This window comes from Podarcis vaucheri, assembly GCF_965113315.1.
Source record: "Podarcis vaucheri genome assembly, chromosome: Z".
NCBI classification, from domain to species: domain Eukaryota; kingdom Metazoa; phylum Chordata; class Lepidosauria; order Squamata; family Lacertidae; genus Podarcis; species Podarcis vaucheri.
In genome coordinates this window covers 12778958-12792395 of record NC_138758.1, presented here as the reverse complement: position 1 = coordinate 12792395, position 13438 = coordinate 12778958, and the positions used below count along the sequence as shown (strand labels likewise).

The window sequence follows — 13438 nt, the reverse complement described above, 5'->3', positions numbered from 1 at the left end:
CCATCTGGAATACAATTCTGAAATAGCTACAGGAAAAATCTGTCTGAAAATCAACAAGGCTCTAGGATGGGAGTTCCATAGGCCTGAGTAGCCCTAGTACAATTCAGAAAGAGCAGGAATGTAGAAGAGAGGGCCTCCAAGAACCTCTGTTGTTGGCAACAGCTTGGGAGCCACTTGCTTGTAAATTCATGGCACTTGAATAAAAAATGGAGCAAGGAAATGTATGGTAGCAGACACGATTCCTTTAAGTACAGGAAAAGAGGGCAGGAGGGAGGGACCAGGTAGAATGTCATTTGCACACCAAGAAGTGTGAAAACAGGTTCTAAGGGTAACTTGCTTTTGACGCATGAGAAATAGTCTATTGATGTGATGTTACTGAATGTGCATGACATAGGAAAGCTTATATTTCAGTGACAGTAATTAAAGTTCATTTTCCTCCCATCTATTTTAGGTTTAGCTAGCTTCTGTGGTGCTGTTTTTCGAAAATACCCTATAGAACTAGCTGGTCTACTTCAGTATGTGGCAAACCAGCTAAAGGCTGGGAAAAGGTAAGTAGAGCATGGTTACTTTAGATCTCAAAAACTATGCCAGTTTGGTAGTTTTTGTTGCCCTCATTGGAGTATTTTAATATATTTTGCTAAGTTGTGTTTAATATAACTTTGCAACCTTTAAGATTTATGAAAATCCTAGGATTCAAAATACACTAAGACATAAACAGTTGGGTAATTTGCACCAAGCAGCTAGGTTACATTCACATCTCCCAGGGAAATTGCACAGAGTGCCTACTACATTGTGAAACTGCATTGAAGTGCTCATGTATACGGTCTGCTGTTCATGTTGCTGTTACAACATCTTGACATTGATGCACTTGGATTGGAGACAAAGTGGTTTGTGCTTCATGTGCAAGTAATTTCAGAAAGATATTGTAATGGGCTCTTAGACCTTTCACAATACTTTCAGTAGAGTTCAAGAGCAGTGGTTTTACCTGCCTATGTTTCACTCTTTCTCTCTTCCCCCCGCCCCCTCGCCCATTTTTGTTCTCATTCTTTTCCATAGCTTTGACCTGCTTATTTTGAAAGAGGTGGTACAAAAAATGGCTGGAATAGAAATCACTGAAGAGATGACAATGGACCAGCTAGAGGCCATGACTGGTGGAGAGCAGCTGAAAGCAGAGGTGTGTTTGAAGCTAGAGAGAAAAGAAAAATAGATGTCCCAAAAATACATACATAGTAGCTTAGGATGTTTCACCTGCTGTACAGTCATACCTTGGAAGTCGAACGGAATCCATTCTGGAAGTCCGTTCAACTTCCAGAATGTTTGGAAACCAAAGCACGGCTTCACCAATCAGAAGCCCCGTCTGACGTTCGGCATCCAAAAATAGTTCGCAAACCAGAACAGTCACTTCCGGTTTGCAGCATTTGGGAGCCAAAACGTTCAAGAACTAAGATGTTCGAAAACCAAGGTACGACTGTATTTATTTTTTAAGGTAGATGAATAATTGATACACCTCTGAAAGGTATATTAATACAATAACAACTATGGAAATAATTTTAGTAGCAATCTAGAGCAGCGTGTTCACGTGCCTGATCTACGTGTAACACTTCAGATTCTTAGCAGCAGTTAAACAGGAATGTTTAGCAGGATTATTCCTCTTCTGTCACACACAAGTTTCTCACTGCTGGCCTTAAGCATTCTTAACTGGTACCATCTTTAAATATGGTTAACTCTTTGTTTTAAATTAAATTAATTATTACTTTACTGGGGCTCAAGTACCTGCTCACTTGGCTCACCCCACCTCCACAAAGCTCCCCTTCCCCTTGCTCACCAAACCCCCACAGCTTGCTACTGCTGCAAACCCAGCTCACTCGCCCGCTCCACTTGCCCACACGGCTCCTGTCATTTAGTTCAAAGATGCGACCCCAGCTTGCTTGGCCGCCTCCTTGCTCACACCACCAACTGTCTGTCCAAGGCTTCACCCACCCTGGAGCATGTGCAGCCCGTCACCAGTATAACAATGGACTAGTTTAAATATGGCATAGAGAGAGAAAACTATCCAAAATCACAAATAAACAATGCATTGTTCAGTTACCTTTTTAACGTTTGCTTCTTACCAAAGCAATAAACAAGGGGGTTGCTGCTAACCAGGGATTCGAAATCTGCCTTCAAATGTGTTGTGAAATCCTGGCTAGCAGTGAACTTTCCTGTTTGCCTCAACGGTGGTTAAGATTGGTATTTGGACCATTGCATAGCATAGGAAAGGAGGAGAAGTGCATGTTAACATGGCCTTCCAGTTTCAGAACACGCAAGTGCTGCTATCAGAATGCTCATCTGCAGATTCAGTTATCCAAACATAAAGAATTACGCCCAAGCCTCAAGTGCATGGCTGATTGAGATACCCAAGCAGCCAGACTTTGCCCACTACTTGACTTGCTTGTGCATTTTCGGTCAGAAACCATGGAAGAGAGGGAGGTGTGAAGAGAGATGAAACAAAGCAGTTTTTCCTTTGTCTCACTTTTGCTGGTTGGCTGCAGCCGTTTTAGGAAGAAACCAAGGTGGGAGTGGGGAGAGAGATCACAGATTAGAAATAATCGAAATCATCAGCTCATTATGCAAATGCTTGGAATGCATTGTGATTGGAAAGCAGGGCCTGCATATACTGGCATGTAGACCCTCAAAGGTTGCCCAAGAAGGTTCGTCACCCTCAGCCTGAAAAAGCTTCTCAACCCCAGATCCTACTGTAAGCCAGGAATGTCAAATTTCTCTAAGCATGCTAGGGAATTGGAGAGGAAGAAACATTCTAACTCAAGGTTTCCTGAAGGCTATTTACTGACAGGGTTTGGCACTGTACACCTTAATTTACATCCTCTGCTGTTTTTCTCAGTTTAGGTATCTTAACTACATTTCTTACTTCTTTGAGCAGGGTGGATATTTTGGGCAGATCAGAAACACTAAGAAATCTTCCCAGAGATTAAAAGATGCACTTTTGGACCACGATCTTGCTCTTCCATTGTGCCTTCTCATGGCTCAACAGAGAAATGGAGTGATATTTCAAGAAGGAGGAGAGAAACATTTGAAGCTGGTGGGAAAACTCTATGATCAGGCAAGTAAAATGATCACATTTGTGTTTGTTTTAAACAAACCTCCATGGAAATGCCATGTATACTGCATGCAGAAAACTGAATTTATATTTTGTGGTATAGATGTTTGTTTTACTTGTGTTTTGGGTTCTTCATGAAATTTACAAAAAGGAAAACTAAGTAGCTTCAGTCATGGCAATCCCTTACCATCCATAATGCTGTCACATTGTTTGACAAGGTTCCACTGGCCTGCATAGCTTCTGTAAGTTCTGTTTCAGGTGTGATCTTGTACTGTACTGCTAACCAGATTCAGAAGTGACTACAGATTTAGTTGACTAAATGGTGTTGTCATATCTGAAGTTGCCTTGAGTATTCATAAGAAATACATAAAGTTTGTTACTGAGGAACATTTTCTCATTAGTGTTACTGCATGTTTATTACAAAAGGTAGTGATTTTCCAGCTATTTTCTTGATTTTTAGAAGGTTAACATTATATTTAAATCTCATTGAAAAGTCTGATCTAATACTTCTCTATTTTTCTATTCAGTGCCATGATACTCTGGTACAATTCGGTGGATTTTTGGCTTCCAATTTAAGCACAGATGATTATATTAAGCGAGTGCCTTCCATTGATGTTCTCTGTAATGACTTCCACACCCCTCACGATGCTGCATTTTTCCTTTCACGGCCTATGTATGCACATCACATTTCAGTAAGTACAGATGTTCAGTTAGCTTTCAGTCTGTATATCCAGAACACACAGATGTATAGAAAATTAAACCTGTCATTCCACTGATTCTTTTAAAGGGACCTTGCTGAGATTGAAAGCACTCCTCATTCGGTTACTGGGTTTAAAATCTAGCTCACTTAATTTCTTGGACTTAGTTTTGTATTTAAATCTAATAGAGTTAATAAAAAAGGGATTTTGTTTTCTGTTTGAGAAGTGGATAATTGAGTGCTTGTGTCTTCTTTTTATTAGTCAAAATATGATGAATTGAAAAAGGCTGAGAAAGGAAACAAACAGCAGCAGAAAGTTCACAAATACATTACAGCGTGTGAGCTTGTGATGGCCCCTGTTCATGACTCGGTGATCTCCTTGCACATCCCAAAGGTCTGGGATGATATCAGTCCACAGTTCTATGCTACGTTCTGGTCACTGACAATGTATGACCTTGCTGTGCCACATAGTAGCTACGAACGGGAAGTCAACAAACTCAAAGTCCAGATGAAAGCTATTGATGACAATCCGGAAATGGTATGTATCGTTTTAAATGTATGTTCGCTTGCCATTTTTAAGAATCTTATCAGTTCATGAAAACCATTGACCAAGAACAGTTGACAGCATTAGATAATAGGGTTTTTTTTAAGCAATTACATTTTCTGCTCTGAGGTTTTTAGTTACCTTGCTCTTCTCTCTAAATAAAAAAAAATATTCCATACAATTCTGCCTGAGCACTGCATTTCTGCAATTCTGGGGCCATTCTAGACTTCTCCACCATCGAGCTATACAGTGACTAGACACAGGAGAATAACACTATTTTCAGTTGTAGTGCCTTTCAGTTGTCGTACCTTGGTTCTCAAACAGAATCCGAAAACCAAGGCACGGCTTCTGATTGGCTGCAGGAGCTTCCTGTACTCAATCAAAAGCTGCTTTGGATATTTGGCTTCCAAAAAACATTTGCAAACCGGAGCATTCACTTCCGGGTTTGTAGCGTTTGGGGGCCAAGGCATTCAACAACCAAGGCACGACTGTATTAGCTTTCCAATGGCATTGAATTGCTTTACAAGGCTCTGTTAGCAGCAGAATAATGGCAGAGGAATGTGGTATGTAGGTTTACAAGGAGTGCCAGTGTTGGGCATAACCCAGCAGATGTTGGTCTTGTCCAGCTCCCAGCCATTTAAATGGACCTTACATAGGAGACTATCAAACCCTGGTGATTTGTGTTGATATGGTTTGTGGAATAGAAATATAAGGAATAATAATAAGCCAGCTTAATAAGGCAGCTCTTTGTGAAAGATCAGTTTTGAATCTATCCATGTGGTCAGATGGTATAAGGTAAAACAGAAGGACCCATGACAGGTAGGGGCTAGGGGCACCATGGTAGAAGTAGGCTTCCATAACCATTTACCTAACTGAATGGGGAATCATAGACAGAAGACCATACACACCTTCCTTTAGATGATCCAACAATCAGAAATGAGCATCTAGGAGTGTTAAAATTCTGCAGATCACCTGTAAGGAAAAGGAGTGGGCTACAAGATAAAGTGCTTGCTCACTTTCCCCCCAAATAGCAGTTTAGCAGGATTTTAAAAGGTAAAGGACCCCTGACAGTTAAGTCCAGTCGCAAATGACTCTGGAGTTGTGGCTCTCATCTCACTTTACTGGCCGAGGGAGCCGATGTTTGTCCGCAGACAGTTTTTCTGGGTCATGTGGCCAGCATGACTAAGCCGCTTCTGGTGAAACCAGAGCAGCACATGGAAACACTGTTTACCTTCCCGCCGGAGCAGTACCTATTTATCTACTTGCACTTTGACGTGCTTTCGAACTGCTAGGTTGGCAGGAACTGGGACTGAGCAACGGGAGCTCACCCCGTTGCAGGGATTTGAACTGCTGACCTTCCGATCGGCAAGCCCAAGAGGCTCAGTGGTTTAGACCACAGTGCCACCAGCGTCCACAGCTCCACCCGCAGGACAGTAAGCACACTATCACATCTGAACACACCATTTCTTTTCGTAGCCTCTGAACAAAAAGAAAAAAGAAAAAGAACGCTGTACAGCTCTTCAGGACAAGCTTCTTGAAGAGGAAAAGAAGCAGTTAGAGCACGTGCAAAGAGTGCTGCAGAGACTGAAGTTGGAAAAGGATAATTGGCTTCTTGCAAGTAAGTAGGATAGACCTTTTCATCATCAGCCACTTACACAGAATTGCAGCATTCTGACTTTGGGAGCATCTGTGTAAATGATTTGATAAATATTTGTAAATGAGTGACTGTTCATTCTTACTTTTTTGTAATGAATATAAAATTCATTACTTGAATGCAGACCCAAAAGTTGGCAGAATTTTGGCACTTTGGGTGGCAGTTTCCCTTACTTGTAAACATATCTTAGGGCAATTGCAGATCTAATGCCGATGCAATTGTAATAATGCCCAAGAGATTGAGTACCAGCCTTGCAACTTTTGCCCTTCCTATAGCACATGCTCTCATCCTGTGTTAAATGGGTATAGGATCCCTCTTTACGGTCCAACTTCAACCTGTCTTCAGTAAGTAGGTTACTGGTTTAGGTTTAACTGTCTTATCACTGGTACCCATTTATCTCTTAGTAGTTTTTCAAGATTGGGGAGGGGGGATTTCCTCTGGGGAGAAGATAGAGATACAGTGGTACCTCGCAAGACAAAAAGAATCCGTTCTGTGATTCTCTTCGTCTAGCGGTTTCTTCGTCTTGCGAAGCAAGCCCATTGACGGATTAGCGGATTAGCGCTATTTGCGGCTTTTAGCAGCTTTTAGCGGCTTATCTGCTGATCGGATCAGCTGATAAGCGGCTTAGCGGCTTTGAAAAGGAGGAACTCGCAGTTCCAGCAGGAACTCGCAAGACATTGTCGTCTTGCGAAGCAAGCCCATAGGAGATTCGTTTTGCGAAGCACCTCCAAAACGGAAAACTCTTTCGTCTAGCGAGTTTTCCGTCTTGCGAGGCATTCATCTTGCGGGGCACCACTGTACCTGGTTGAGGGCTACCTATCTCAATCTGATGGCTTCATCGGGCAAGGACACGCTGTGCACCCAAGTACTCCCACTTTATTTCTTCCCTTTATCAGTAAATTTAAATGCCTTTTTGTGCATGGTGCATGTGGCAAATTAATTTTACTGAAGATTAGATGGTGACGTAATGATGACCTCTTATTTGTTTATTAGAGTCCACCAAAAATGAGACTATAACAAAATTTCTGCAGTTGTGTATATTTCCTCGGTGTATCTTTTCTGCTATTGATGCTGTTTACTGCGCTCGCTTTGTGGAACTTGTGCATCAACAGAAAACACCAAACTTTTCAACACTTCTTTGTTATGACAGAGTAAGTAGCTCTTGTTTATTATTATGATTCTTTGAGAAATAGTGATGAACCCTTTCCATCAAGGAAGGAAAGACGCACTAGCTGAAAGACGTATTTCTCTGAATTGTAACTCTTAGAGTATAGGTAATAATGTCAATTCCTTCGCTAATAGAGATTAAACATATTATGGAAACTTGAAATGAGTGCTTGCAGGAAAAAAAGAATCCTAATCTTTCTGGATCAGAAAGCTATTTGATGATTTGGTAGCTTTAAAAGACTGAGAAAGTTGTTGTCTTCATAGGATACTAATGAAATCAGGAAAGTTAATTTTTCAGTGTTTAAAAAATTATTATACAATTGTTCTCTAACTTTTGTAATAGTAAGGCTTTTTGACATCAGGTTACACTAACACAAGAAACAAAACCTGACTGGAGTGGAGAGGATAATTGGGGATTTCATTTTCATTTCCTTCAACAAATTATTGGAATAAAATCCAGTGTTTCAAGTATAAAAACTTGGTTTCATAGCATTGTAATGTGTCAATAAAAAAAAATTCTTGCAGGTATTCTCTGATATAATCTATACTGTAGCCAGCTGTACTGAAAATGAAGCTAGTCGATATGGGAGGTTTCTCTGCTGCATGCTTGATACTGTAACTCGGTGGCACAGTGATAGAGCCATATATGAAAAGGTATGTAAAATGTTCAAAATGCTCATTTGAAAACATGTCATGCTTAGAGAAGTATCAGTGTTGCAGGTGTTTTTCCCACTAAAGGAAGTAGAAACTTTTGCCGGCCCAGATAATAGGAGCTTGGTGTCATTCGGAAGGACTGTATCATAACTAAAAACTGATACATGTTTGTAGAGTGTTATACTATGTTTAGTAGCTTCTCTAGAAGGCCTGCATTTAAATCCTAGCCTGGGGAAAACTTGTCGTTGTATTTTAAGTAGCAATATACCCATGAGATCTTGACTTCCCCTGTCTAGCCTTAGCCATAACAATATCTGGCCCCCCAGTAGGCTCATATTTCAATAGCTTTGTATAAACCACTTTCATCTTAACATGCTTCTTGAATAAGCTTAAATATCTTCTTTGTGTACATGCAGGAGTGTGGCAACTATCCGGGCTTCCTCACCATATTACGGGCAACTGGTTTTGATGGTGGGAACAAAGCTGACCAGTTAGATTATGAAAATTTTCGGCATGTGGTACACAAGTGGCATTATAAGTTAACCAAGGTAACCTAACAACACTGTGAAGCTTGTTGGTTTTGTAGTTTTGCTGAGAGCCTCTTGGCAACATCTTTCTCTGCCTTTCCTAGGCATCTGTACACTGCCTGGAAACCGGCGAATATACACACATCAGAAATATCCTGATAGTGCTGATCAAAATCCTTCCATGGTACCCCAAAGTTTTGAACTTGGGCCAGGCTTTGGAGAGAAGAGTCCATAAGATCTGTCAAGAGGAGAAAGAGAAGAGACCTGATCTATATGCATTAGCGATGGGGTAACAAATCCTTCATTTAAAAACATGACTAAATAATACAAGGAAAGCATTCCTGAGGTTTTTTATAGATAAGCTTTTTACTTTAGGTTGACTTTGCCTTACCTTGAAAGATTGTGTATCTGTTGGTTTCAGAGGAACTTTGGGTTTTTATTGTAGATGGCTTATTTGTCAGGAACCTTCTTGGGCACACTAAACTCAAAAGTCCTGTCCTTAAAACGTTTGCGTAAACTTAGATAGTACATCTAGAGTTTAACAAAGTTGGCAGATAAGAGCAAGTTGATTAAAAGTATAATATCAAGATAGGGTAGAAAGTGTTATTCTGTACATATTGAACTTTCAGACTTTTTTGATTAAATCCTCATGTATTTTGCATTTTGTACCACATTCTTATACATGCTAACCTCCTTTCTGTGTTCCAGAAAAAAACTTTTAATGCATTTCATTCATAGTGTCAGTGATTGGTTATTCTTTTCAGAACGAGGGGAAAATATTTTGGTGGCAGAGGTTTTGAGGATCACAGTAAGGATTGAGTTGTTACAGTTGATTTGAAGAGAGCTATGCGATTCTACAAAATTAAATGTTTGTATTTAACTTGGCTTAGTTAAACGACCTACAGTTAAATCATTTGCTTTATCTTTTCAAGCGGCTATCCACTTCTTGTGTTTGTTTTTGTGTGTGTGTTGTGCATATTTAACACTTTATGCGACTTACAGCTATTCTGGACAGTTGAAAAGTAGAAAACATTGCATGATCCCTGAAAATGATTTCCACCACAAAGACCCACCCACCAAGAATGCAGTACCTACAACAGTCCAAAATGGGCCCGGAGGAACTGGGCTTCCTTCTTCACTCACAGTAAATGCAGCTAAACTGGAAGAAAGCACAGCTGAGGAGACTGGTATGTCAGTTACCATAAAAGTAGCAGTATAGATGGTGGGAATTCACATTGATGTTTTCTTAGTTTAAAAACATGAACAGATAAGGACCAGTTTACACATGCATACCTGTATCATCAGCTAAACTGCTAATGACCTGCAAGAGTGAGAAATTACTCCGTTGAAACACTTTATGACTGAGATAGTGAGTTAATGCTCTTTCATGGATAGAATTCTGGTCCTTTATGCACATACATGTGTGAACCTGCCCCACTACTTGTTTAGCTCAGTATTATCAGGAAGGGAAAGATGCATGTGTGCTATACATTAAATAATGCTGAATTGATTTTTTTAAAGTGCCTTCTTTGTGGTGAAAAAGTTAAGCACCACCTTACCCAAGAGCAAGCACTGTTGAGCTCATTGAGATTTAACTTTTGACATTTATAGGATTGTACTATCAATCTTCTATCTAGCTTCTACTATCAATGTTCATAATAGTTCTTTATGCACGTTAGTACTGTATGAATAATAATTGCTGAGGTTAATCTTAGTGGTATTATTATTATCTGCAATGTAACTTTTTTGTTACTGACAAATACTTATTGATGCGTACTGTTTCTCTGTAAAACAAATACGATTTTACTTGGGTGTTAAGCACAGTATAATCTGTTTTGAAGACTTTATACTTCAGTGAGTCTATTGGTTTATTCATTGTCAGTATCTTTTTTTTTCTTTCAACAGATAAATTATTAAAGGAGAAATCTCAGGGTGCTGTTAAAGTGATTAATAAAGCTGCCAGTGCAACACCAAAGCTGACCACGAGCAATGGGAGCAATGCTTCCAACAGGTGAGTAACTGCCACCATTTTCTCTTTAGAATCCAAATTACATTGGGAAAAGATCCGTACAGTCAAACCTCGGTTGTCAAATGTAATCCATTCTGGAAACCCGTTTGGCTTCCAAAATGTTCGACAACCGAGGCGCGGCTTCTGATTGATTGCAAGAGCTTCCTGCACTCAAGCAGAAAGCCACATTGGATGTTCAGCTTCTGAGTAACTTTGAAAACTGGAGCATTTACTTCTGGGTTTTTGGTGTTTGCGAGCCAAAACATTCCAAAACGAAGCCATTTGGGAACTGCTTGACTGTATCTTCAAAGGACGACAGAATTCTGGGGTTAAAATGTTTCCATTTTGCTTGGGATGAAATGGAGACTTCCCACTGGTGCACATGACCATGAGGCCATGTAGGGATGGGGTAATGCAACTTTATGGGCCTCTAATGTAGGGATGTGACAGAATTCAATTATGCTGATCCCTGGCGCAGTCAAGACCACCAGTCCCTTTGGGATTAGCAGGGAAGAGAGGTAGCCCACTTAACTAACTGAAGCAACCACTGCTCCAGAAAAATTTTTTTGATGCCACTCACCACTTAAATTTAAAAAGTGAGAGTATCTCTTGTTAACATGGTTAGGAAAAGCAGAACTTAAAAGGGTTTTGCACTCTATAGAGAGGGATGTTTTAAATTAAGGATGATTAAATCACATTTCGTGTTAGTACTGATTTCCTTTTTATTTCATGTAGCAAAGTTATAAAAGAAAAAGAAGAGAAAGAGAAATGCGGGAAGGAAAAAGACAAGGAGAAAAAAGAGAAAACTCCAGCTGCCACTCCTGAGGCCAAAACACCTGGGAAGGATGGGAAAGATAAACCAAAGGAAGAAAGAGTGAACAAAGAAGACAAAGCAAGAGATAGCAAGGAAAAGACACCTAAGTCTGATAAAGAGAAGGAAAAGAACAAGAGAGAAGAGAAGTCGTCAAAGGATGAAAAATCCAAGATCATTGTGACCAATGCTGAGTCAAAGTCAGCTGCAGAAAAGGAGAAAGAGAAGGAGCCGTCCAGAGAGAGAGAAGTAACCAAGGATGTGAAATCCAAGGAAAACATTAGAGGAGGAGGAGGAGGAGGAGGAGGAGAGAAGGCTCCAGTAGCTGGGTCCTTGAAGTCACCTGTTCCCCGATCAGAAGCATCAGAGTGTGAAAGGGGTAAGCTCACCTCCTTTCTTGTGGTCTTCTCTTTCCTTAACTGTAACACATAATAGGGTAGAAGGTTTTGATTTTGATTTTTTTTAACGGAAGCTGCGTGCCAGTTAACAGATTAAGCCATTACTTGTTTTTCGTGGGAAAGCTCCATAAAATTGGTAAACCATCTTGAAGATCTGAGGCTTGTGAATTTCCAAGCACTGATGACCTGACTCATGTTGATTTTAATGATTTAATAAATTAGTTCATTCCTCTCTCTCTCTCTCTCTCTCTCTCTCTCTCTCTCTCTTCTAGAACAAAAACGTCGCAAAGTTGATACCCATTCTTCTCCATCACATTCCTCAACAGTAAAGGTTAGTATAGCCTGAGGAAGGCAGCGCCCATTTTAGGCTCTCGGTGTTTGGAATGCCAGTGTTCGACTTCCTTCAAGTTTTGTGCCAACTGGAGCCATTGGAGGTTTTATATTGCATTACGAAATGCGTTATTTTTCTTGGTTTGGTGGACTCTTTTTTCATATTAAAATTTTTAAAAATATATTTTTTAAAAAAAATTAGAAAAAGAAATTAAAAGCTTCAAGGACCTAGCACAAATGTTGTAAATAGAATTTGGAAGTGTCAAGAATTATTTTTTTTTTTAAACCAAAAAGTGCCTCACTGTTTTTAAACAGTCAGATATATTTTTGGAGTGCAGTGGTAGCTACAAGCAAACGAGTGTCTTGCAGCACGCAGAGAGAGGAGCCTATTTTTCCTGCACTAATGTTGAAGAATCTGTAGCACTGAAGAGTTCCTGGAGGATTGTGGGATATGCGATACCTCTGAATTCACCAGGCTTCTTGATGAGCTTCATACCACGGTGTGCCTTCCAAGGAGGAGCCTTGAAAAGGAGCCCCGTTTTAAAGTCTCCTTGGTGATCAGTTCTCCTGTAGTTGTGTATATTCAGTGAGCAGGCAGCTTCTGTTGCACCTTTTCCTGCGAGGTTTTTTATATTCCAGTGGGTTCCCACCCTGTTGAGCTCTGCGTTACGCTTAAGCCAGATGCGGCAGCCAAAACCTTCCACCCAGCAAAGAGAAAACCCCCAGCAGTCGAGTGCAGCACAAAACCATGGCTGTAGCCTTCTTGAAGACTCAGGGTAGCAATTCCTTGCTCCATGTTTATAATTTTATTTCTAAACCAACTAAGCTCATGGAATCTTTGAATTTGCAGTACGTTGAAGCTTTAAAACTGTAAGTTACCGATGCGTCATCAGAGAAACTGGGATGGATTATGTGGGTGTGTCGCCATCTTGCCAACATTTAAAAAATTATTTCTTAAGGCGTTGGCATGAGGTGTAGAGCAGCTGGATGGAGTAGTACAATTTCATTAAAGATTTTGAGTAATAATAGATAGTTGGGATGTTGATCCTTGGGATGTTTGCTTGGGAGCAAGTCCCATTGGTATCAGTGGAATTTGGTTCCAGGCAAACGTGTGGCAAAGATTGCAGTTTTCATTTATAATAGTATTGTTTTCTGTGCATCTATTTAAATAGCTGCATTTATAGCTATTTAGGGGAATGCTATTCACATGTTTAATGTTAAGTCAGGAAGGTAGAGAATTTCTCTCCCTTCCTCAACCCAGTTGTATAGCTATTACTTAAAAATATAGCACTTCAATAAAAAAAATTAAGATATAATGTGGGTTTGGGTATTTTAAAAAAACTAATTGGCAAACACATTATTTTGTAGCTAGGTTGTTCTTATTATTTAAGTGCACATGAGAAGTATTAATACTTCATTTATTCCCAGAAGGAGTAGCTGTTTTTTGTTTCAAGGGTATGGCCCTGCTTCCCCAAGTTCCTGAGTTTCTGAGAACTGTGCGACCTTACGTGTCATCTCCATTCATTTTCTACAGGACAACCTCAGCGAACT

General features: G+C 40.1%; 1 protein-coding gene across 1 annotated transcript in view; it reads left to right on the top strand.

Annotated features, from left to right (window-relative positions):
* Positions 1 to 13438, top strand: part of LOC309523467 (THO complex subunit 2-like) — a 57049-nt gene that overhangs the window by 35425 nt on the left and 8186 nt on the right. Inside the window, exons 19-32 of the mRNA XM_082207340.1 lie at positions 452 to 548; positions 1057 to 1174; positions 2921 to 3100; positions 3625 to 3789; positions 4057 to 4332; positions 5815 to 5956; positions 6986 to 7143; positions 7685 to 7813; positions 8230 to 8361; positions 8445 to 8629; positions 9343 to 9527; positions 10246 to 10351; positions 11084 to 11538; positions 11830 to 11888. Of these exons, the coding sequence (XP_082063466.1) occupies positions 452 to 548; positions 1057 to 1174; positions 2921 to 3100; positions 3625 to 3789; positions 4057 to 4332; positions 5815 to 5956; positions 6986 to 7143; positions 7685 to 7813; positions 8230 to 8361; positions 8445 to 8629; positions 9343 to 9527; positions 10246 to 10351; positions 11084 to 11538; positions 11830 to 11888 (2387 nt within the window). The remainder of the gene's footprint in view (positions 1 to 451; positions 549 to 1056; positions 1175 to 2920; positions 3101 to 3624; positions 3790 to 4056; positions 4333 to 5814; positions 5957 to 6985; positions 7144 to 7684; positions 7814 to 8229; positions 8362 to 8444; positions 8630 to 9342; positions 9528 to 10245; positions 10352 to 11083; positions 11539 to 11829; positions 11889 to 13438) is intronic.